Source organism: Cervus elaphus, chromosome 14 (assembly GCF_910594005.1).
Source record: "Cervus elaphus chromosome 14, mCerEla1.1, whole genome shotgun sequence".
Lineage (NCBI taxonomy): Eukaryota > Metazoa > Chordata > Mammalia > Artiodactyla > Cervidae > Cervus > Cervus elaphus.
Genome location: NC_057828.1, coordinates 80320703 through 80343397, shown reverse-complemented (window position 1 = coordinate 80343397; position 22695 = coordinate 80320703). Strand labels below are relative to the sequence as shown.

General features: G+C 63.4%; 1 protein-coding gene across 1 annotated transcript in view; it reads left to right on the top strand.

Moving 5' to 3' along the window:
• Positions 1–121: 121 nt before the first annotated feature.
• LOC122707948 (voltage-dependent L-type calcium channel subunit alpha-1S) overlaps positions 122–22695 on the top strand; it is a 55212-nt gene continuing 32638 nt past the window's right edge. The window contains exons 1-9 of the mRNA XM_043923964.1: positions 122–375; positions 1630–1735; positions 14497–14636; positions 16729–16871; positions 17001–17153; positions 17543–17748; positions 18922–19025; positions 21189–21334; positions 21734–21815. Of these exons, the coding sequence (XP_043779899.1) occupies positions 224–375; positions 1630–1735; positions 14497–14636; positions 16729–16871; positions 17001–17153; positions 17543–17748; positions 18922–19025; positions 21189–21334; positions 21734–21815 (1232 nt within the window). The 5' untranslated portion in view covers positions 122–223. The remainder of the gene's footprint in view (positions 376–1629; positions 1736–14496; positions 14637–16728; positions 16872–17000; positions 17154–17542; positions 17749–18921; positions 19026–21188; positions 21335–21733; positions 21816–22695) is intronic.

Below are 22695 nucleotides of genomic sequence, written 5' to 3'. Positions count from 1 at the left end.
GCCGGGGAGGGGTGACAGCTGCCTGGCTGCGGAGCCCGGGGCTGGCCAGCGGGGAGCCAGGGGAGGCTAATTTTACCCCTGGAGCAGCGAGAGTGATCCCGCCCCGCCCGGCTGGCTCAGCAGGCCAGGCGCCCCAGCTCGGCCGCCCAGTCTCGGAGGCGGGGGCACTGGGACGCGGGGAGGAGAGGGCAGCGGTGGGGGAGCAGGACAGGCCACAGGAGCCATGGAGCCGTCCCCGGCCCAGGATGAGGGCCTGCGGAGGAAGCAGGCCAAGAAGCCCGTCCCGGAGGTCCTGCCCAGGCCGCCCCGGGCCCTGTTCTGCTTGACCCTCCAGAACCCCGTGCGGAAAGCCTGCATCAGCATCGTGGAGTGGAAGTATCCTTCAGGGGCCGTGCGGAGGGGAACAGGGGGCTCACAGACCTCAGGCTCTGGGGGCCGGCACTGGGGCCCGGGGTGCAGCCGGGGGCCTTTGGGAAGGCAGCCCTGACGGAGGCCCAGGGGCTGGGGGTGAGGTGCAGGGCCCCGAGGCCGCCTCTGGAAGGTGCTGGAAGGTGTGGAGGCCCTGACATGGGAGGGGGTGGCGGGGGCCGGCGGGCCGGCTGGGAGGCCGGGGGTGGGCACCGAGCCCTATGCAGCCGCACACCCTGGGCACAGGGGCGGGAACCCCCCTCACGCTGGCATCAGCTCTGGGAGGAAGAATGATGAAAATGCCTGTCTTGCTGGGGACGGGGGGCGGCGGGGGGGAATGGAGATGAGGACAGAGGGAAGGCCATTGTCATGGGGTTGCTGAGCGCGCTGGCTGGGAATATTTGGAATATTTCTGAGGGGTTTTGGAAGACCGGACTCCCACCAGCTGTTGCCTAGAAGACAGTGAGGGAGCTGGAGGGGCAGGGAAACCCGGGAGCCGGGACGCCTGGGTGGGACCGGGCCTGCCCCCACACCACTGTGCCCACCCCGGGCCCCCTGCCCGCTCCATCTGGGGGGCCGGGGGCCTCTCTCGCCTGCCTCCCGGCGCCTCTCCAGGCCTCTGCCCTGAGGCCACCTCTCTTCAAACCCAAGGAAGGAGGCTGGGAAGGGCATGGGGCCTTCCCGCGAGCCGTGGACACAGGGCGCTCCCCCACCGCCCACTCACGCACAGCTCCACTCCTCCGTCTCCACCTCCACCTCCCATGGTGGCCTCCCCCAGGGCCCCTGCTGCTCGCCAGCAAGTCCAGGGAGCCTGCGGGTAGTCTCCCCTGCTCAGGCCGCAGAGGCCAGGTTTCAGGGCGCACACCCGCTCCCCGTCCCGCCCGGGGGGCCTCGCCCGGCTCACACCAGCCCAGCCTCCCCGGCTGCTCCTCCGAGGCCCCGAGGACTGTCTGACTGTAGCGTCTTCGAGGGGACAGAGGGGCTGGGGGCCGGGCGAGGGGTGGGGGTGTAGGGACTGAGATGGGACTCAAGACTCCCTGAGCGTTGGAGCCAGCGCCTCACGGTCCCTGAACGTCTCAGTCACCCTCTGTTGGAGGAGGGTCCCCGCCCCCCCACCCCAGGAGCAGAAGAGCCGGGCCTTGTGGTCCGCACAGACCCCCAGCGCACTCTCCGCTCCACCCGCAAGTCCCAGGCCTCACTCGCTCCTTAACTCCGCCCCAGACCCTTCGAGACCATCATCTTACTCACCATCTTCGCCAACTGCGTGGCGCTGGCCGTGTACCTGCCCATGCCGGAGGACGACAACAACAGGCTGAACCTCGGCCTGGTAAGAGCGTGGTCCTTCCCTGCTGGCCAGCCCCCTCGCCACGCCCGGTGGGGATGCTGCAGCTTCACCCCCACCCCCCGGGAGGATAGAGACCCCGTCCCCGAGACCTGCAGGGCGGGCTGAGCGGCTCTGAGCTCTCAGGGAGGCCTGGCTGGGCTGGACTCCGTCATGTCCGCAGCCAGCACTGAGCGAGCACCGCTGAGCCAGCTCCATGCCCAGCGCTGAGGCAGTCCAAGCGCGGGCTGGAAACGAGTGTCCGGACTCAGAGCATTTCAGAAGGGAATGAGTTTGCTAAGAACAAAGATCAGAGGAAATGGGGGCGCTGCGAGCTCAGGGGGCTGACCTCCTAACAGACCTGAGACAGGCAACGCTTTCCTGGTTTAGAAGCCAACTTTTACAGCCTCAAGACAAAGCAAGTTCCTGCTGGAAGGTTGCTGTTAGGTGACTGTTAGGGTGGGCTTCCCAGCTGGCACTAGGGGTGAAAAGTCCCCCTGCCGAAGCAGGAGGTGTGAGCAACATGGGTTCATCCCTGGGTCGGGAAGCTCCCCTGGAGGAGGGCGTGGCAACCCGCTCCAGTATCTTGCCTGGAGAATCCCAGGGACAGAGGGCCCTGGTGGGCTACAGTCCGTGGGGCCGCAAAGAGTCGGACACGATTGAATTGACTTAGCTCGCACGCATGCGCGATTGGTTAGGGTGCTATAGGGTGAGCATGGGGGTCAGCATTTTGGCCTAATCTGGAGTCAGGAAGCTTGTTAGTGATGATCAGGGGGCTTTGGCAAAGGTTACAAAGGGCCTCGGTCAGCCTCGGAGGTGACCTTAGTTCTGGCTCCACTTCTGTGGCCGTGGGGCCTCGCGCCCTTGGCCTTGGGACTCACCGCTGTGAGTGAGCTCTGTCCCCTGCACCACAGCCCCTAAACCAGTCCCATTTGACAGATGCAGAAACTGAGGCTTACTAAGGCCAGTAACGGGGCTGAATGCTGACCTCCCTTCCCTTGATGTAACTCGGAAGAAACTTGCTTCTGTGGAGCTTGCTTTTCTGGGAGAGTTTGTGTTAGCACCGTGCTCCCTTCAGCCCAGCACCCACAACACGTCCACAGGCCAGGAAAGGCCGCAGCTGGAGGGGGTTTTCCAGGGTCAGGTTGTCCTGGCTCCTCCCCACCTCAGCCTGTTTGTGATGAGAAAACTGAGGCTTGGAGAGGATAAAAGATGGATTTACCCGAAAACCAGGTCATAGTCAAATGCCCGACTTTGCCCAAGTGCTTATTAGATGCCCAGTTCTGCACTAAATATTTTGCATTATTGTCTCTTTTACTCCCCCGTGAAGTCATTAGACCCATTACGAGACAAGAAAGCTGAGACGCAGGGGGTCCTGGTACCCTGCCCGGGGCTCCCGCACATGTCCGTCTTCCCAGAGAGTCTCAGACTCAGGTTCTGACTTTCAGACTTGACTGGATCACTGTGCCACCAACGTGGCGACAGCCCGGATGCCCCGGGAAAGCCCCTGGAGACCGTGGCCCCGGGCATCTATTGCCCAAGCTCCCGGGGGGCAGGGCAGTGGGCACCCCTCATTTCAGCAGGCTTTTCGGGCACTATCTCTGCATGGTGGGCAGGGGGAAGCTGGCCGCGTGCGTCCAGGGTCTGGAAGGACAGCGTCATCTCTGCCTCTGCGTGGCGCCCGTCTCCATGGGACCCATCTATCTTCAGTTGGGGAGAAGCTGGGAGTCTTGAGTGTGTGCTTGATGATAACTGGAAAAATGCAGAAAGTGGGGTCCGACGTGGGCAAGGAGGATGTGGGGAGGCGCTCCTCGGAGCCCTGGGCCCCCATGACAGGTCCCTTCTCTATGCCCTGCGTCCACCCCGCCCTTCAGGGGTTTGTGCCTGGGGGCGTTGGTTCCATTTCAAGTCCCTAAGAGGTTGATGGCTTTGGAAAGGCGCTCCATCCTCCGGAGAGCGTCAGAGATCTTAGCGGGCACGTCGCCTTTCGTCTTGAAACAAAGCAGCCCCCTCAGAAAGTCCAGACGGTGCTGTGGGCTGAGTGACAGAGCCTGCAGAGAGGAGGCGATGCGTTCCCGGGCAGGACCACGCAGGAAGACTTCCCAGACAGCCAGCGCCATGGCGAGGGTCGGAGCTGGATGGTCTGTCGCTTGTCCGTGAGGGACCCCCACTGTGATGGCCCGAGAGGCGGGGACGCTGACGGTCCCACGGCAGGCTCCCCCCTGAGGCCTCCCGGCCCCCTTGTCCATTACGTGTTCATCGTCACAAAACCGGCAAGAGGGAAGTGAGGGTGGGCAGAGCAAGGGGTCGGGGTCGGGGGTCTTTTTCTCTTCTTCCCACGGTTGGCTGCTTTACAAGAATCTGAGGGAGGCCAGAGAACTCCTGTCCCCCCCAGCCACCCAACAGAGCCACGGTGGGAGAAGGGAGGCCCCCGGACCACCGTGCACTCTCTTGTTCATTTAACAAACATTTGTCACGTATCTGTTACGTCCCCGGCACCTACGGGGGACGGCCTTGTGAACCAGAGTTCCCGTCTTCACAGAGATCAGTCCAGTCCATCAAACAAGCAGTTAAAAGGACAGGAGACGTGCGGGGTCGGGGGCCATGAGCATGCTGTCCTGGAGGAAAACCCGGGCGAGCGAGCCATGGGGTCAGGGAGGCCCCAGAGGGTGGCAGGTCTGACCTGGGCCGGGAGGGCAGAGCCGGTGTCCTGGAGTGTGACCTGCCCGGGGAGGGGGGGCGCCGCGTGAGGGGACAATGCTCTGCCTTCGTGGTTGCATTGAATCATTTCATCATCTCGTCTTTGTGTTTTGTAAGTGGGGCCCGGGGGGGCAGGTGCACGCACCAGGAGCTCGGGGCAGTGGCTCGCTCACAGTCCAGCCTTCTGCCACCTCCCCACCTTCCCTGCCTCGAAGGGCAGACTCTCAGCTGGGGCCCTGGGCCCCCTGGCAGGACCTGCCCAAGGTCCTGGGAGGGTCAGGGTTTGCCCATGTGCCATGTGGGGTGTCCGGACAGCTGTCCCCCACTGGGGCTGCCAGGACCACGGCCAGAGGAGCCCCACAGGTTCCAGCCCACCCCCACCCCTGGGCTGTCAGCATACCCCTGGGGGAGGCCTGTCCCCCTCGGGCAGAGGCAGTGGGCCTATGTGCAGGGGGACAGCCAGTTCTGCTCCCCACCTCAGGCCTGGGCACAGCCCGGTCACGGGGTGGGGGGTGCCTGGGCAGGTCTGCACCCGCCAACATTAAACAGGCCATAGCCCCCCACCAGGAGAGGCTGCAGGGGGGAGCGCGGCAGGAAGGCATCCCAGGACCTTCAATGGCGCTGGTCCTGGACCAGGCCCGCATGGGCACCGTCCCTGGGCACGCCAGCCCTGCAGCCGTCCAGAGGGACGCTGGGGCTGCAAGGACCCCCAGGCCCGCGGGGAGGGGGCCCCAGGCGAGGGCCACATGGACACAGGGCTGGGGGCATGAGGTGGAGGCGTGAGCTGGGGCCGGAGCGGCCCTCAGGCGCCTCGGAGAGTGGGCTTGGGGCAGGGGGGGCAGCAAAGCCGTGTCTAGTGAGCAGAGGCCTTGGAGACAGTGAGGGGGGTGGTTAGGAGGTGGGCTCCATGGACCCGGCGCCTGATGGGCGTGGGACGGAGAGTGCAGGGGTGGAGGGAGGCGGGGGTTTCAGGGAGGGTGACGGGCAGGCGGTGGTGTCACAGGCGTTCCCGGGGGAGGGGACAGCCAGGGCCACCCCCGGCCCTGCAGGTGCGGCCGGAGCCTTTCCGCCCTTGGACGTGCGGGTTGGAGCCCCGGGCCGCAGAGGCTACCCCACTCCAGGTGACCGCAGACTCCCAGGGGCGGGCCTCGTGCGGCCCCGGGCAGCTGGCCCCGCGCTAGGGAGGGCAGCCCTGACACCTGCTCTGGGAACGAGCCCCCCCGCCAGGAGGCCGGGTCCCCTCCAGGAGCCAGTCCGGTCCCACCCACCAGCTCTCACCCAAGCTGACGGGCTGAACTGGGGGCCCCTGTGATGCTGCGTCAGGGGGAAGCCCGGGGTCAGAGCAGCTGGGGAAGCTGAGGCCCAGAGAGGCCCAGGAGGCCTGGGGAGACACCATGGTCAGAGGCCTGTGAAGGCGGGATCGGTGCCCACGTACCGGCCACCGTGATGCTGTCCTAGCCGGCAGAGGGGGCGTGGGCCCTGCCTCAGCCAGGCTGGAGACGCAGATGGAAGCTCAGAGAGGGGGCCCTGGGGCTGCAGCTGGGTGATCTCGGGCGAGTTGCTTTGCTTCTCTGCACCCTCACCTGTGAAAGGGGTTAGCGTTAGCACCATAAACTTCCGATAAGGTTCTGCATGAGTCAAGACCTTGTGGGTTGTGCTACCTCATCTGCCAACACAGGAGCCTTTATTGTGCTGGGTCTCAGTACCCCTGTGGGGGCTTCCCAGCCACAGGGCCCCGGTCACAGAGGCGAGGCCCTGGGTTGTTCTGGACTCAAAGCATGTAACTCGTAGCGATGACCAAAGGATTATCTCAGACGAAATCTTCCTCTTCACCCCACCCACCATCTGTGTCCGACCTCTTCAACCCATTTCTTCTCCTTCCAACATCTCACTTATCTGGATGGCTTTCCTGGCCTCCACCCCCTCCTCCAGCCGAATGCCATCATCACCATCTTTGTCTTGGGCGTCATCCGTTGGGCACCTGCCCTGTGCCGGGCGCAGCTCTGACACGCTCAGGGCCTCGCCCCCTGAACGCCCGCCGCGGCCCCAGAGGGCAGCAGTTTACTAACTGAGGCACGGTGCCCGTCAGTGGGCTCTGTGGGCAGATCTGGACCCTTGGTTGGGCGCTGCGTGTGGTTCCCTCCACACGCAGGGGAGGGGACGCAGGGGGTCTCTGTTTCCCTGGGGAGTGGTCCTGGGCGGGGCTGGAGGAGGGGGCGTCCAGGACAGCAGCTGCCGGCCCCTCCCCAGGACCCCTCTCTCTAGGCTGTGGAGTTGCTGCCACACAGGACAGGGAGGATGCTCAGAGATCCAGCCCCACCTCCAGGACCCCCAGAGGGCAGGCTGCTTTATGTCTGCAGGACTGACTGACCCTGACTGCGCCAGGCTCCCCCAGCCTAGTGGAGGCTGCGGACATCGGTTACACAGGGCCAGCATGTGTCAGGGAAGCAAGAGGACGGAATAGACCCTGAGCCCTCCTGGGGCCAGTGGAGGGGCAGCGGGATGGAAGCCCAACTAGGACCCAAGGCGCTGGCCACAGCCCAGCCCAGGACCCCGGGAGGTCAGCTCTGCCCCGCAAAGGCCCACCTGCTCCCTGAGGCCTGAAGGGGCCTGCCCCTGGGGACCCCCGACTGAAAGAACGAAAGGAAACCTTTGGGAGTGTCTCCATCCAGCCAGGGCCAGACCGAGGGGACCCACGCAGAAAAACTGGCGGCGGTGACCAGAGAGACCAGCTCTGGGACAGGCTAGAAACATCGCTTTACTTGCTTATCTGTCACTTTGCCCGCAAGCAGAGAGTAAAGACAAGACTGATAAAAATAGAGAAGGAACACATGTTATAGGTTGATTCAATGCACAGACATCAAGGAGGAGGGTACAGCTGGTTCAAAGAGAATTCAAGAAACAGAAATCTATGGCCCTGGAGGAAGCATGACAGGCTAGGGTTGCCGGGTGAACACACAGCGGGCCAGCGTCCTACAGGGCGGTGAGTGCGTCCATCAGGGACGGTGTCTATCAGGCAGGAGTCTGCGCTCCTACTGGGCAGAGTCCTGAGGGTCAGAGGGACAGACCCCGGTCAGTGGTGTTCAGGGTGGGAAGGGGAGGGGCTCTCGCTGACAGTCTAGAGACTGGAGGGAGTGTGCATCCTAGGCGTGTGCCCTGAGCGTGTGTCCTGGGTGTGTGTAAGTGTGCGTCCTAGGCATGTGTCCTGAGCGTGTCTCCTGGGCGTGCGTCCTGAGTGTGTCTCCTGAGCATGTCTCCTCGGCGTGTATCCTGAGCGTGTGTCCTGGGCGTGTGTCCTGAGCGTGTCTCCTGGGTGTGTGTCCTGAACGTGTCTCCTGGGTGTGTGTCCTGAGCGTGTATCCTCGGCGTGTATCCTGAGCACACCGCTAGTGTCTACAGGGCAGAGGCTGGGGGTCTGCCCCGCCACCCCCAGTGCCCAGGACCACCCCCTGCTGCCGACCAAGAGCTGTCCACCCGCGGGAGAGGCCGGGCGGAGGTCCCGACAGACCCCTCGGCCAGGCCTGCTAGCAGAGGTTCCAGCAAGGACCCAGTGCTGATTTCCGAGGTCTGGAGGGTTTGCTGACTCCGGTCAGGCTGGCCTGGGGCAGCCATGGGGCTGAGGGGCCGGCCGTCCCCGCCCCCGCCCCGCGCCTGCCCTCCGACGGGCCCCAGACATTCCTGGGGTCAGGTTGCCGTCTTTTTATAGGGTCTGGAATGCGCCCACTGCCGCTCAGCCGCCCCACCTCCCCAGGAAGCGGCCCACGCTGGCCTGGCCCATCAGAGACCCCGGGTCAGCCGGGCACAGGAGTCCGAGCCGGGACCACTGCTTGGGGGCCTGGCGAAATGCCTGCCCTCTCCTGCCAGGGGGCTCAGAGTTCCCCATGCTCCTCCTTGCCCCCCTCAGCCCAGGTGCCATGTGGGCACCGAGATGGCGGGTGGGCAGAGTCGGAGCTGCCCTGCACACCTGGCCCAAGCGGGTCAGCCCGGGGCCCCGGCGGAGCCCAAGCCTCAGGCAGCCTCCGCGCCTGCCGCCCCCGCCCCGTCTGGCTCTGGCTCAGATCCCTGCAGTCTGTGAGCCCCAGCTGGGGTGGGGGCTGTCCTCCAGACCTGTCGGGGGAGCTTGTCTGTTCAGCCACATGGGGGTGGCTGAGGAGGTGGCTGTCCCTTCCCCTCTGTCCCCTCCCTGCATTCCCAGCCCACCGCCAAGCCCTGAGGAACGCAGGCCTGGAGGGCAGAGGACGGGATCTGACAAGCCCCCTGGGTCCCCGTGTGAATGTTCTCCCCTCCCAGCATGATGCAGTGGTTGAGGCCACAGGGCCTGGGTTCTCATCATGGGCCTGCCAGTCGGCTGCTGTGTGATCCTGGAGAAATTACTTAACCCTGCTGTGGTTTGGTTTCCTCATCCGTTCGGTGGGGGTAGGAGCGCCGCCCTTCCAGGCCCCGTGAGGATGATGTGCATGTGTGTGTGTGCATGTGCGTGCGTGTGTGCATGTGCGTGCGTGCACATGTGCATGTGTGCGTTGTGCACATGCGTGTGTGTGTGCATGTGTGCATGCGTGTGCACATGTGCATGCATGTGTGTGCGTGCGTGTGCATGTGTGACTACAGCAGGGCCTGGCACATGAGCTCAGTGAACAAGCGCGGTCGTCACCACGCCAGCCCAGGCCCCGTCTCCTGCCCACCATGTGGGGGCCTCACTTTCCTGCCCCCCCAGGTGACTGGGCTCCCCCACTGTGGCCCTCAGCCCTGCCGGCCTCCTCTGGACACACTGCGGACCCCTGACCCCAGCGCAGGCCCCGCAAGAGCTGGCTCTCCTGGGAAGGGAAGGGGAGGCTGGAGGGTGGGGACTCAAGTCCCGTCCATGCTGGGGAGGGTGCTTCAGGATGAATGCAGACACTGCCCTCCCACCAGTGGGCTCTCCTCCCAGCCTGGAGGCTGACGGGTCCTGCAGACACACCCCAGGGCCTGCACTCCGCAGGCCAGCTCCCCGGGACGCCTGGGGCTGAGCCAGGGCAGGCGGGCCGGGGCCTTGCCCCTCGACCCCTCGCCCCTCACCTCTGCGTAGGAAAAGCAGCAGAGTAGGGGTGCCCAAGAGGTGCACTCTTTGCTCCCAGAGGCCGACTTTGCCCGGGCCCCAGGCCCGGCCCTCCGGGATGGACAGAACTGGGCTGTGCTTATTCTCCGCTTGCTCACCCTGTGGCCCGACGCCGGTCTCAGGCGGCGCCTGGGAGCGGCGGCCGCTGACCCCGTCCACCCTCGAGGCCACAGCGTTCTAGATATGTGGTTTCCCAGGCCGCTGTCTGCTGTCCCCACGGGCAGCTCAGGAAGCAGGAGTCCTTGGCAGGGCTGCCCCCTGCTGTCTTGGGGGTCCCCCGGTGCCCTCAGACGCTGCCGCAGCTCAGGGTGCTGTGAGGAAGCAGGCCCTCGAACCTCCAAACCCTGGGCTGAGGCTCTATTTTGCTGGGGAGAAGGTCACTCCCTTCAAGCCCTCCCACATGCCGGGGTGGGGGCTTTAGGAGACAAAGCTCCGGACGTGCCCCCTACCTCTCCCAGGGCAGCAGGCCCAGTGTCTGCTTGGGGAGCACACTGGGGAGGATGCGGCGGGGAGCATCTTGGAGCCGCAGCGCCCGGGGGCCACTGAGTGAGACCCCACCGGTGCCCCCTGCCCACAGGCTCCCTCCCTCAGCCAAACCCGCTCTGGCCCTAATAGTGAATGACTGTGACTGGAAAAGTGGAATGCCCCATGCCCACCCCAGTAGGATTTGTGTCCAAACAGGCCACAGTGCCTGGACCCTAAGGGAGGAGCCTCAGGCCTGGGGGTTGGGGAGGACCCGCCGCCTTCGGAACTCTGACAGGAGCTACCCCACTCCATGCGCCCTGCCCTGGACAAGCCTGGGGGCCTTTCTGTGGACCCTGCAGAGCCCAGAGCCCTCCAAGGGGCCACGGGCGTCAGGGATGCTGGCGTCCAGGCCCGCTGTCCTGAAGGCCCCAGTGTGGTCAGACAGGGGGGCTGAGGCCCGCAGACCCCTGGAGGGAGCCCCACCCTGCCCCCATCTCCCCTCGGAGCCCAGGGCTTCGGGGCATGAAGAGTCAGGCCAGGACGGCAGACCCTTGGAGACAGAGTCAGCGGCGGGTGGGGTGCGGTCTGAGCCCCGCTGTTCCCAGCCTAGGGCTCCAATGCCCCCAGGAGTAGCTGCACGGTCTGTGGGTCAGGGTCACGGAGGATGGGGTGCAGTCTGAGCGGGCTGAGTCTGTTCTCAGCCCAGGGCTTGTGGGGGTCTGGCTCCGATGCCCCCAGGAGCAGCTGCACGGTCTGTGGGTCAGGGTCGCAGAGCAGGCCCACCTCCAGCCAACAATGGCCCTGGAGCCCCAGTGAGCGGCCTGTCTGTGGAGGGACGTTTGCTAGTTAAGGCCCTTCCTTGCTGGGATTTCCCTGGTCTCTCAGTGGCAAAGAATCTGCCTGCGATACAGGAAAGCCAGGTTGGACCCCTGGGTCAGAAGGATCCCCTGGAGGAGGGCACGGCAACCTGCTCAGTGCTCCTGCCTGGGGAGCCCCGTGGACAGAGGAGCCTCGCGGGCTGCAGTCCACGGGGCTGCAGAGTCGGACACGACTGGAGCGACTCAGCACGCACTGTGGGGAGTGGTCTCGGCTCCTGCTCAGACAGGCTCGTGGTCTCACCCGGGTAGTGCCAGGGCTCCGAGGCGGGCACTGTCTCCCTACGTGGGCATCGCAGCCTGGGGTCCAGCATCCCTTCTCTGAAACGGAGATGGTGAGGCCTCTGATGGCTGCCTCTGAGGCGTGTGGTGTCAGGGATGGATTTTCTGCTGTGTATTCATTCAGCAAACATTGCTTGAGGCCATACTGTGTGCCAGGCGGTCCTGGGTGCTCCAGCACGGAGCTTTGCAGACGACCTGTGAGACCAGCGCCGTCTGTGGCTGGCGCATCCCGGCCCCCGTGGTCTGACGGGCGCTGCTCCCCCGCAGACCTCATCGGCGGTGAGCTGTGTGGGCTGGCCCCGGGGCTCGCCGCGTGACTTCCGCGAGCCCACCTTGGCCTGTGACCCGCCCGCGTGCCTGGGGGTGTGCGCATGCTCTGATGGAGCGAGGACCGAGGGCCAGCGCCGGGGACACCGACGCCCACAGACGCCCACGCGGCCGCTGGGTGCCAGATGCAGGGGACAGGGCAGCGGCTCTGGGTGGTACAGTCAGACGGGTGGACTGTCAGGAAGGACGAGCTGGGGCGTGGCAAGCGGGGATGGCTGTGGACAGACACCCCAAGCGGGGCAAGACACCCCAAGCGGGGGAGGGGAGGAGAGGTCCTGGGGCCCAGTGTTGACACTGGAGTTGGGGTCCCTGAGAGAGAAGGCTGCAGTCCTGGGGCTCTCTCAGAAGGACAGTCCTGGCAGGGGAACAGCAAAGGCGGAAGCCCTGAGCCCCAGCGCCTTCATCAGGATTTGGGGGGAGCCGTGCCTGGCGTGGGGGTGGGGGTGGAGTCCCCCCACGAAACCTCCCCTCGCCCCCCACAGCAGAGACTCAGGGACACCGCCTAAGGTGACCTTTGCCCGCTCCCCAATCCCATTGCTGATGGGGACCGCCGCCGAGAAACCACGGGCAGCCCCGAGCTTTGGGAGGCATGGGGGCACAGGTTGTGTGAGTTTGGGGGCAGGCGGATCAGAAAACGTTAGGGTGCAGAAAGGTCTGGACGTGGTGGGTGCTGGGGCCCAGGGCAGAGCGGTGGGAGGCGTCCAGAAAGAGCCAGGTGGGAGTCCCGCTCAGCAAGTTGGTGCCATAAGCTGAGCCGGGGACCCTGTAGAGAGGCAGGACCTGGGAGGGGCGTTCAGGTCAGAGGCAGGACACGCGGGGCCCAGACCTGGCTTCCCCCGGACGCGACCGCGGACCACAGCTCCGTGAGAACCAGCGGGGCGGTGCAGGGGGACGTAGGCGCAGCAGAAGGGAAGGGGGTGCGGGGGGAGCAGGCAGCCGGGGAGCTCCGGGAAGGCTGGCCACCGGGGCCACCGTCACAGATGGCCTCCAGGGTGACCCTCAGTGAGCCCCGGGCAGAGAGCCGGGGCTGGGGGGCTGGGGGACTGGGGGTGACTCCATGTGACCCCATTCTTGTGACTAAGGAAGGGGCCCGGCCCCCTGCCTCCGGGGGGGTGCACGTGTACACAGGGCACCCACCCAGAGTTCAGTGACTCCACGCGCTTCAGGGCCAGGCCAGGAGCTATCAGCCGCAGACCCTGAGTGACCCGCGGCCTCCACGAGCTCCCTGGTGGCCAAGCGGAAGCAGAATGGGCAGGGGCAGGTGCGGGCCCCGCCCCCAGTGCGTGGCCGGCCGCCCGGCCTGTGAGGTCTGCAGCTATTCTGGGCCCTGTTTTCCTTCTTCTGAGCCCACTTCTGCCCCTGGGGCAGCAGCCACTGCAGGGTTTAAATGCTGACTTGACTTCACTCGCTGCTCCTGCCTGCCCCCTCGGGCTGCCGGACTCCCAGTGGCCTGCCATGCAGGGGCCGGGACCCCCGCCCCCTCAGCTCTGCTGTGCGGCCCCCACCCTTGCAGGGAGCCGTGGGACGGCCCCTGGACAGTGACCAACCCCCCCGGGCGATGGCCCCAGTTCCCGGCTGCCTTACCTAGCTCAAGCACAGGCCCCACACAAGCCCTTCAGTAGGATGATGCAGCCTTGCATTCCAGACCTACAGCGCCGTTTTCTGGAAAAAGGAGGAAGCTTTGGGCTTATAAGTTGGTGGAAAAAATGAGGGGCCCATTGAGGAAAGCAGGCTTAGCCCATATGTACCTGTTTCCTCCTCTGGATAGAAGGGGAAATTGTGCTTTCAGGAAAATGCTCTAAATACTAAATGGGGAGGTCTCTGCAACCGGATCCATGTGAGTGAGCTGTTGGGGACCTTGCCTCCCACGGCCACCCTCTTGGAAGTTAAAGTGACTTCCCCTCGGGTCGTTAGCCAGGCGGCCCTAACGCAGCGACGGCTCTGCCGGGTGCTGGCCTGGTGGGGGCGGGTGACCTGTGGGGACGCAGGCGTGGGTGGTGGGGCTCAGGCCTCCTTGGGGGTTGGCTCCGGAGGATGCTGTCTGTGCTCCCGCGGGCGGTCCAGGGATCGAGTCTGTGGGGGGCGCAGGGCAGGGGCGGGTACAGAGCTCTGAAGCCTGGCTCAGAAGTCCGTGGTGTCAGCCTGGAGCCCTGACAGGGTGAGCTGCTACTTTGGAAATAGCTGCCTCCTGGGCCCGGGACAGCGAGGGGTCACTGGGCGGGGTCAGGAGAGGCCTGGAGGAGCCCCCGTTCTGTCGGGGTCGGGGTGGTGGGGGCTGAGCCAGGAGCCTGAGCCCTGGACTGCGGGGCCCCCTCCACGGCAGTGACCCCGCAATGCCCCCACCATCCGTGATGGTGCCTGTGCCTGCCGAGTGGTGCCTGTCGACCTTGGATGTGGGCACGTGGGATGGGTGGAGGGGGTCACAGAAAGTGGATGAAAGGGAAGACTCTGACCAGCCCGGAAGGCCCCTCCGGAACCCCAGTGAGTGCTCCTCCACCCTCCTCCCGTGAGTCCTCAGGATGAGGGAGAAGACACCTGCATGGAGCCACCTGGGGCTTTCATCCAGGGGCTGTCAGGCTGTTCATCCATTCATCCCACTCTAGGCCGGTGTAGAGTCTTTTTCTAAAAAAGGAGGAACTTCCCTGGTGATCAGTGGTTGACTCTGTCCTTCCACCGCAGGGGTCATCATTTTGGTCCCTGGTCCTTGAGCCAAGGTTTCACAAGGCAGCATGGCCAAAAAATAAAAGAGCAAAAAATCAACAATACCCCCTCTCCCCCGGTAGTTTATAGTCTAGTGAGGAAGACGGGAAAGGAACCAGATAGAAAAGCATGTGGTTTTTTCAGCTGGGGATACGCTCAGGAGACAGAGTGGGAGGAGGAGCAGAGGATGTCAGAAGCGGCCCCAGGGCCCGGTGTGGCCCCCGGGGGAGGGGCCCCGCAGGAGGGAGGGACCCAGGTGGTAGGGCAGCAGGGGCAGGGGTCCCGAGGCGGCTGAGCCCTGGTGTGACCCCCTCACCCCACAGGAGAAGCTGGAGTACTTCTTCCTCATCGTCTTCTCCATCGAGGCCGCCATGAAGATCATCGCCTACGGCTTCCTGTTCCACCAGGACGCCTACCTGCGCAGCGGCTGGAACGTGCTGGATTTCATCATCGTCTTCCTGGGGTGAGCGAGGCCGGGGTGCGGGGCTGAGCCTGGCGGGGACCCCAGGGCCCAGAGGCGGGTGCAGAGGTGGGGGGGTGGGGGCAGTGGGGGCGCCAGCAAGTCACACCCTCCCCAGCCAGGCATCGCCAGCCTGCTTGCTCTCTGCACACACGGCTGGAAACGCGTGCGTGCTTCCAGGGCCCAGCAGCTTCTGGACGTTCATAAATTTCTCAGCCTTCATTATCATCTCTCCACGGACCTGTGTGGAGCACGTGTCACTTGAGTTCACGAGAACGGACATTTAGTAGTAACCTGTGGGAGCCTGCTTGGGCTTCCCAGGTGGTGCTGGTGGTAAAGAACAGCCTGCCAATGCTGGAGACCTAAGAGACGCAGGTCCGGGCCCCGGGTCGGGAAGATCCCCTGGAGGAGGGCGTGGCAGCCTGCTGCAGTGTTCTTGCTGGAGAATCCCAGGGACAGAGGAGCCTGGGGGGCTCCTGGTGCACAGCCCCTGGGGTCACAGAGAGTCAGACGCGACTGGAGTGACTGAGCGCACAGGAAGCACATGACAAGATGCCACAGACTGGGGGCTGACACCACAAACACGTATTTGCTGACGTTCTGGAGGCTGGACATCCAAGGTCAAGGTGTTGCCAGGCTCCTCCTGAGGCCTCCCTTCTTGGCTTGCCGATGGCCACCTTCTTGCTGTGTCCCCACATGCCCTTCCTCCATCCACACGCACCCCCAGTGTGTGCCCACATGGTGTGTGCCCACGTTTCCTCTTGTTCTAAGGACACCAGTCGGACAATCAGAGCCCACCCTAACAGCCTCCTCTTCACTGAGCCGCTTCTTTAAAGTCCTTTCTTCAAATACAGTCATATTCTGAGATCCCAGGAGTTAGGGTTTCAGCATATGACCTGGGAGTGGGGGGTGGGGAGCATGGCTAAGCCCATGACATAAGATCTAGCAGCCACCACCTAACTATAACAGGGCTTCCCAGTGGGCATGGGGTGTGAGAGCAGGGCCGTAAAGAAGGCAGAACGCCAAAGAATCGATGCCTTTGAACTGTGGTGCTGGAGAAGACTCCTGAAGGTCTTGCTCAGGCAGCAAGGAGATCAAACCAGTCAATCTTATGGGAGATCAACCCTGAATATTCACTGGAAGGACTGATGCTGAAGCTCCAGTATTGTGGTCATCTGATGCCAACAACCAACTCATCGGAAAAGTCCCTGATGCTGGGAGAGATGGAGGGCAGAAGGAAAACAGGGCATCAGAGGATGAGATGGCGGGACGGCATCACTGACTCGATGGACATGAGTTTGAGCAAGCTCCAGGAGATAGTGAGGGACGGGGAGGCCTGGCGTGCAGCAGTCCATGGGGTTGCAAAGAGACACGACTGAACCACTGAACCGAACACACAACTCTAACTCCAGAGGCTGCTGTCTTAACCACTAAGCTGCCCTGAAAGTCAATAAAAGCGGTGGTGCTTACTTGCCAATTGTACAGTACTGCTCCGGGCAGAACACAGGAAAGAGCGGGATTCTCGAGTCAGCCTCTGCCCCAGACGGACTCCTGGCTGGAGGCCGCGCTCCCGCGTGGTGCAGGCTGGGGGCGGCTGTCAACAGGATACAGAGGGCCTTGAGACGGACCTCAGAGTGACCGGAGAGCAGGAAGGACGGTCCGGGGCTCTGTCGGACGGGCAGCAGGAGGAATGCCCACGGGAGAGCCAGCCCCGGGCTCTCTCCTCCGCGACCCCCCGCCCCGCCCTCCGGGGTGGGGCCGCTGGAGCCGCCCACCCACCCCGGGGTGCGCTCCGCCCCCAGGCTGACACAGATGCTGCGACACCCGCAGCTCCACCCGCACCTTCAGGGCCAGAGTGGACGTCACAGACGGACCCAGTGTTCGTCTCACTGAGCCTGAACACGGTGGCTGGGGCTTCTACAAACTTCCGCAGACAGACAGACATCACCAGAGCAGCCCCGGGTCTGGGGCCCCAAACCTGCCCCGCGCCCCCCGCCGCCCCGCCCCTCTACAGGTCCCCGGACGGGACAAGGGCCCCGACCGGGGCAGAGGCCTAGCTGACCGCGGGCCCCGCCTCCCCCTCTCGTCGCCGCAGGGTCTTCACCGTGATCCTGGAGCAGGTCAACCTCATCCAGAGCAACACGGCCCCGATGAGCAGCAAAGGCGCCGGCCTGGACGTCAAGGCGCTGCGGGCCTTCCGCGTGCTCCGCCCGCTCCGGCTGGTGTCCGGGGTGCCCAGTGGGTGGCGCCGCCCCGCCCCGCCCCCGGCCTGCTCCCTGCCCCGGTTCTGGGCCCCTCCCGGCTGGGCGTCCCGGGGAGGGCCGGGCGAGCGGGAGGGAGGCTGAATCCGCGCCGCCCCGCCCGCAGGCCTGCAGGTGGTCCTCAACTCCATCTTCAAGGCCATGTTGCCGCTGTTCCACATCGCGCTGCTCGTGCTGTTCATGGTCGTCATCTACGCCATCATCGGCCTCGAGCTCTTCAAGGGCAAGATGCACAAGACCTGCTACTTCGTCGGCACGGGTGCGCGGCGGGGCGGGGTGGGGCGGGGCGGGGGCGGGCTCCGGTTCAGCGGCCCGGACTGAGCTCTCAAGTGCCGGCGGGAGGCCCTGCCCACACCTCCGTCCCGCTGCAAAGTCTGTGCATACAAGTGATCCGTGGCGTGCCTCGCAGCCTGTGGTCCCGAGAAGCCTCGCCTCCAGGGAGGTCTGCCCGGAGCTGCTGTCCGCAGGCGCCGCCGTGCCTACCGGTTTCCGTGGATCCGTGTCCGGATCCATACGCACGCCCTCCGCCCAGCCTCCCTGCGGTCTGCACTGCACTCTCCCGGGGCTGTCCTCCCGACTTCATACTCTTGTTGAGATGCCCCCTCCCATTCCCGCCTGGGGCTCACTGCTCTCGCCTCCCGCCCTCAGACATCGTGGCCACGGTGGAGAACGAGAAGCCGTCCCCCTGCGCCCGGACGGGCTCCGGCCGCCCCTGCACCATCAGCGGCAGCGAGTGCCGGGGCGGTTGGCCCGGCCCCAACCACGGCATCACCCACTTCGACAACTTTGGCTTCTCCATGCTCACCGTGTACCAGTGCATCACCATGGAGGGCTGGACCGACGTCCTCTACTGGGTGGGTCTGGGCCCGAGCCCGCCGGCTGCCCCTACCCGTGGGCTCTGGCCGTGGGCGGGCCTGTCAGTCCTGGACCCTTGGAGGGCCCGCTGCTCCCCCTCCCCCTCCCAGGCGAGTGTCCCAGCATCCCGGGGGGAGGGGCTGAGGTACCACCTGTGTCCACAGCCCCAGGAGCGGTGAGGATGGAAACCCGGAGCTTGGCAGCTTCTGTCTCAGCCCCCACATTGTCCCCAAGGCTGGCTATGAGTGACTCACCCCTGATGGCCAGGAATCTCAGATTTCCCGAGGGAGGAAGGGCCCTGTGAGTCTCTCTCCTCACTGCTGGGCAAGGTTGCTCTCCCATAAAAAGACAATTGGATATCAGGTCCCTCGTCCGTAGAATAAAAATACCAGCTCCATCATCGGGTAGTTATGACGGTCAATGAGGCTGTTAACTGAGTCCCCACATTGCCGATGCACACCCAGAGTGTAGTCCTCCTGTTGAGAAGGCTCTTTATTTGGTGTTACTCAGAGCTATTTGGTCTTCCAGTAATGGAAGGCATGATCCCATTTTCTGGATAAGGAAACTAAGGCTCAGAGAGCTTCGGTGACTTGGCCTCTGGTGGCTAGTGAGCAACATGGCCAAGACTGACCTCTAATCCACCCGCTCCAGCCCCGGAGCCTGGCCACAGGCGACACTGCCTATGGGGGGCAGTCGTAGAACTGTCAAATGCTTTGCAAATGCAAAGGATTAGTGTGACTGGCTCTCGTGAGCTCAGATTAGAGGAGCCAATTATTAAATGTTACAAAGGGCTGTCACTCGTGTCGTTTCGCCTGTGACCAGCCTGTGAGGAGCGAGGTCACGTCATCAGCCCGGGAGGTGCTGGGACAGGGCTCAGAGATTGCAGGGACTCATCAGAGCCACAGGTGGTTCCTGAAGGAGCCGGCCGAGTGCAGACCGAGGCTTGGAGTGTTTGTACTTGGAGAAATCTTGGCTGGAAAGGAGGCTGGAGGCAGCCGGCAGGACGGGGTCCAGGCAGGGAGCCGGGCGGTTGGAGGGAGGCAGGGCTCCGTCCCGCCGGCCAGGTAGCCGTCAGCAAGGCCCCAGTGCTGCATTTCAGGCCGGACCCGGGTGGCCAGCTTGCGGAGGGCCTGGACCCGCACGCCGGGGACTCACACCCATGTCTGGACCAGGTGAACGATGCCATCGGGAACGAGTGGCCCTGGATCTACTTTGTCACCCTCATCCTGCTGGGCTCCTTCTTCATCCTTAACCTGGTGCTGGGCGTCCTGAGCGGGTGAGGGGCTTGAGGCAGCTGGGGGAGGGGGGATGGAGGGGGCGGGGAGGGAGAGAGGGGTGAGGGCAGGGGGTGTGACTTAGACCTCCCACTCCTCCCCGGTCCCCTTTAGCCAGGAGCAGGCTCCCCGCTAGCAAGGGAGAGCAAAGATGCAGGGAGAGCCCCCCTTTCTCCACCTCCCTCCTCCTCGAGCCTTCTTCTGTCCTCGCTTCTTTCGGCCCCCCTGCGTGAAGCCCCCGAGACCCCAGCCTGCTGCCCCTGGAGGTGCAAGGTCTGAGGCTCAGCTCCAAGAATGGCCTCTGGGCTGAGCACGCAGACTGGGGCACGAGGTCCCAGTTTAAGCCCTTGCACTGCTGCTCACTGACTGTGTGACCGTTGCTAATTCCCAAACCCCTCTGTGCCTCGGGGTCCACCTCTGTCACAGAGGAGTAATGTCAGGGTCTGATCCACGGGCTTGTTGGGAGAACCGCACGAATCAGTTCCTGTAATGTACTCGGGCAGAGCCCGGCACACCGCGGGCGCTGAGTGCTCGTGGTCATTCCTCTCTGAGGCTGCACCCTAGCCGCGGCGGGCAGCCTGGAAGTGGCCACCACCAGCCCCAGGAGCTGCCCTCCTGGCACTGGCGGGGGTTGCTGTCTGTGGACTTGGAGAAGAAGGACATGCTTTTGTTTTTATTGCCTCTAACTGGAACTTGACACTTCCTTTCAGAAAGTGGTCACAGCGCCGCCCGTGACTGGTCCCAGTAGGAAGCCCTTGTCAGATCCCAGTGTTGCAAGTTTCACTACCTTAAAGTCATGATGGTTATTAGACCTGCGACTAGATCTTGCCAGTTAATGAATTACTGAAGCAGCATTTGTTCAGCCGCTAAGTCATGTCCGACTCTTTGCAGCCGCACGGACTGCAGCACGCCAGGCTTCCCTGTCCATCACCAACTCCCAGAGTTCTCTATGTAATTTTAACACTATTTCTTTATGTCTCAACAACCACGTTTTCATAGCACTGGTTCTGTCGTCAGGCTCTGGTTTCTAAATGAAACATTTTACAATGCCCCCCCAAATCCTCCCAAAGGGAGCATTTTCCCCATGGCTCTGAGGAGGGACCCACAGCTTTCACAGGAGCACCGAAGGGACCAGGGCACGAGGTGGCCAAGAACCCTCTTGGACCCTGCCCCGGCAGTGTGAGGGCGGGCGGGGTGAGCAGACCCTCCAGCAGCACCCCCTCTCCCGCCCCTCCAGCTGGCTGCCCCCCACCCAGCTCAAAGCCTTCCCCGACTCTCGGTCCCCCCACCCCAGTGCAGTCTGGTTTCTTCCAGGACCGGGACCCCACCCCACCCCCGAGGCCTTAGGTCTGTAAGCAGGATTAAATTCGTCAGGCGGCCTAAAGGGTCAGGGCTGCAGGGAAAACGAGTGATACCAGGCAGTTCTCGGCCTTCCCCAGACAATATAAACTGGCTAGGGCCAGACCAGGAAGTCAGGCCAGACGTCACTGGGGCTCCTGCACCAGCTGCAGGAGGGAGCCACAAGCCAGAGCCGCCTTGCTAGCTCCTGGGGTGGGATGGACGCAGTGGTGTGTCCAGGGGCTGGGCCGGAGGAAGGGCCCGAGGTGCTGTGCCCACCCCTTCGTGGTGTTGAGCACAGGGCCTGTGCAATACCTGCTTTCACTCCTGGCTCTTCAGAAATGGCAGTTGGGGGCAGGGGTGGGGGGAGTTGTCTTGGTATCTTTTGGTCCAGAGTTTGCACCAGCTACACATGCACGCAGGTATTTTTAGTCCCAAGTACTTTCTTTGTATCTTGTTCCTGGAGGAGAGGTGTGTCCAGGTGCAAGCAGGGTACAAAGGGTCACCGGTCACAGCCTGTCTTGGGAGGGTCCAGGCAGTTCTGTTAGGCAGTGGATGGTCGTGTCACTAACCCCTGCCCAAGGTACCCAAGACGAGCCGGGAGAAATGAGATGGGATGAGAAGGAACAACAGAGGGGGGCTGAGTGTGCCAAGTATCCTGGAGCGCGGGGCTTGGGGGAGGGCTGCCCTTGGCCCCCGGAAGGTCCCTGGACCTGGCGATAGCCCGGCCAGGAGGATGAGCGCGTCCAGCCTCAGAATGGGCTTGGTGACCCAAGAAGCTCCATCTCCCCAACTGGTTCCTCCTCCTCCTCCCCGGCCCCCTGCAGGGAATTCACCAAGGAGCGGGAGAAGGCCAAGTCTAGGGGAACCTTTCAGAAGCTGCGGGAGAAGCAGCAGCTGGATGAGGACCTCCGGGGCTACCTGAGCTGGATCACACAGGGCGAGGTCATGGACGTAGACGACTTGAGAGAAGGTGGGAGCCGCGGGCCATGGTCAGCACCCCACCCTGAGCTGCCCTTGCACCGACCCCCGTAAGGGCATCCCCACGCCCTGCTCCCCCACGGCCCTGGGGCCTGATGAGCAGGACTGACAGCTCCCTTTGCAGATAAGGAAGCGTGGCCCCTAGAGGGCAAGCCTGGCGCCTCGAGGTGGAGGCGGCCAGGCGGGCCCAGGGCCTGCCCAGAGCCCTGACTGCTAAAGTGCCTCGCTGCCCCCAGGAACCGCCCTCCCAGCGGTGCAGGCTCTCTGGCTCCCAGGAGGGAGGGGTCCAGGCCCACCCAGGGCCGCTGCCCCAGGTGTCCCCGGTCAGTGCCCTTTCCTGGTACGTCCAGCCCAGAGGGGAGCAAGGCCGCCTCTGCCTCTCTCTCCCCAGGGAAGCTGGCTCTGGATGAAGGTGGCTCCGACACGGAGAGCCTGTACGAAATCGCGGGCTTGAACAAAGTCATCCAGTTCGTGTGAGTGTCTGCCCGGCTCCGGGTCCCCTAGCCCCAGTCACCCCCCCCGTGAGTGGCTTCTGGGTCACGTTCCCTGAGTGCGGGTGGAGGGCACTGAGCAGATGACCTATTTCCACATCACGTGAGGAAGACACTGGGAGCCTCGGCTCCAGCAGGGCAGGCGGGCAGCATCGCAGGCCTCTGGGGCAGGGGGCTGGGGCCCCGGCACCTTTGTCTCAAGAGGACTGTGTGTTTATTTGATTGGCTGCTTCCAAATTCACACACAATTGTGACTTTGAGAGATCCAACAATAGAGAAATGCATCAAAGAAAAGATGAAATCCTTGCTGCCCTTTAAAGAGGTAACCATGGTAACAGATTTGCATCCCTCCAAGGCTGCTTCTACGCATTCATCTTACACACACATGCACGGGTGTGCACACACACACCTACACACACGAGATTTTTACATGACAGGGTTTCTCATATTAACCCCTGTCTCTTCAGAACCAACAAAAGTACCCAACACACAGGAGGGCTTGCTGGATAAATGAATACGATCCACACATAAACTAGTAACTGACATTCTAAATTTAGAATGGTCTATTTAGGGCAAATTTATACACACGAAAACTTGCTTTTTTAAAAAAAGACTTTCTTTTTTTGGAGCAGTTTCAGATTCACAGCAAAACTGAGCAGAAGGCACAGAGACGGCCCACCTGTCCCCCACTCCCCGACCCTGCCCGGGGCCCCCACCATCAGAACCTCTACCAGATGGTCTGTTTGTTACAACTGATGAACCTGCATGGACAGCATCATCACCCTGAGTCCAGTTTATGTTGGGGCTCATCCTGTGTTTGATGATGCATACCCACCATTATAATATCATATGGAGTATTTTT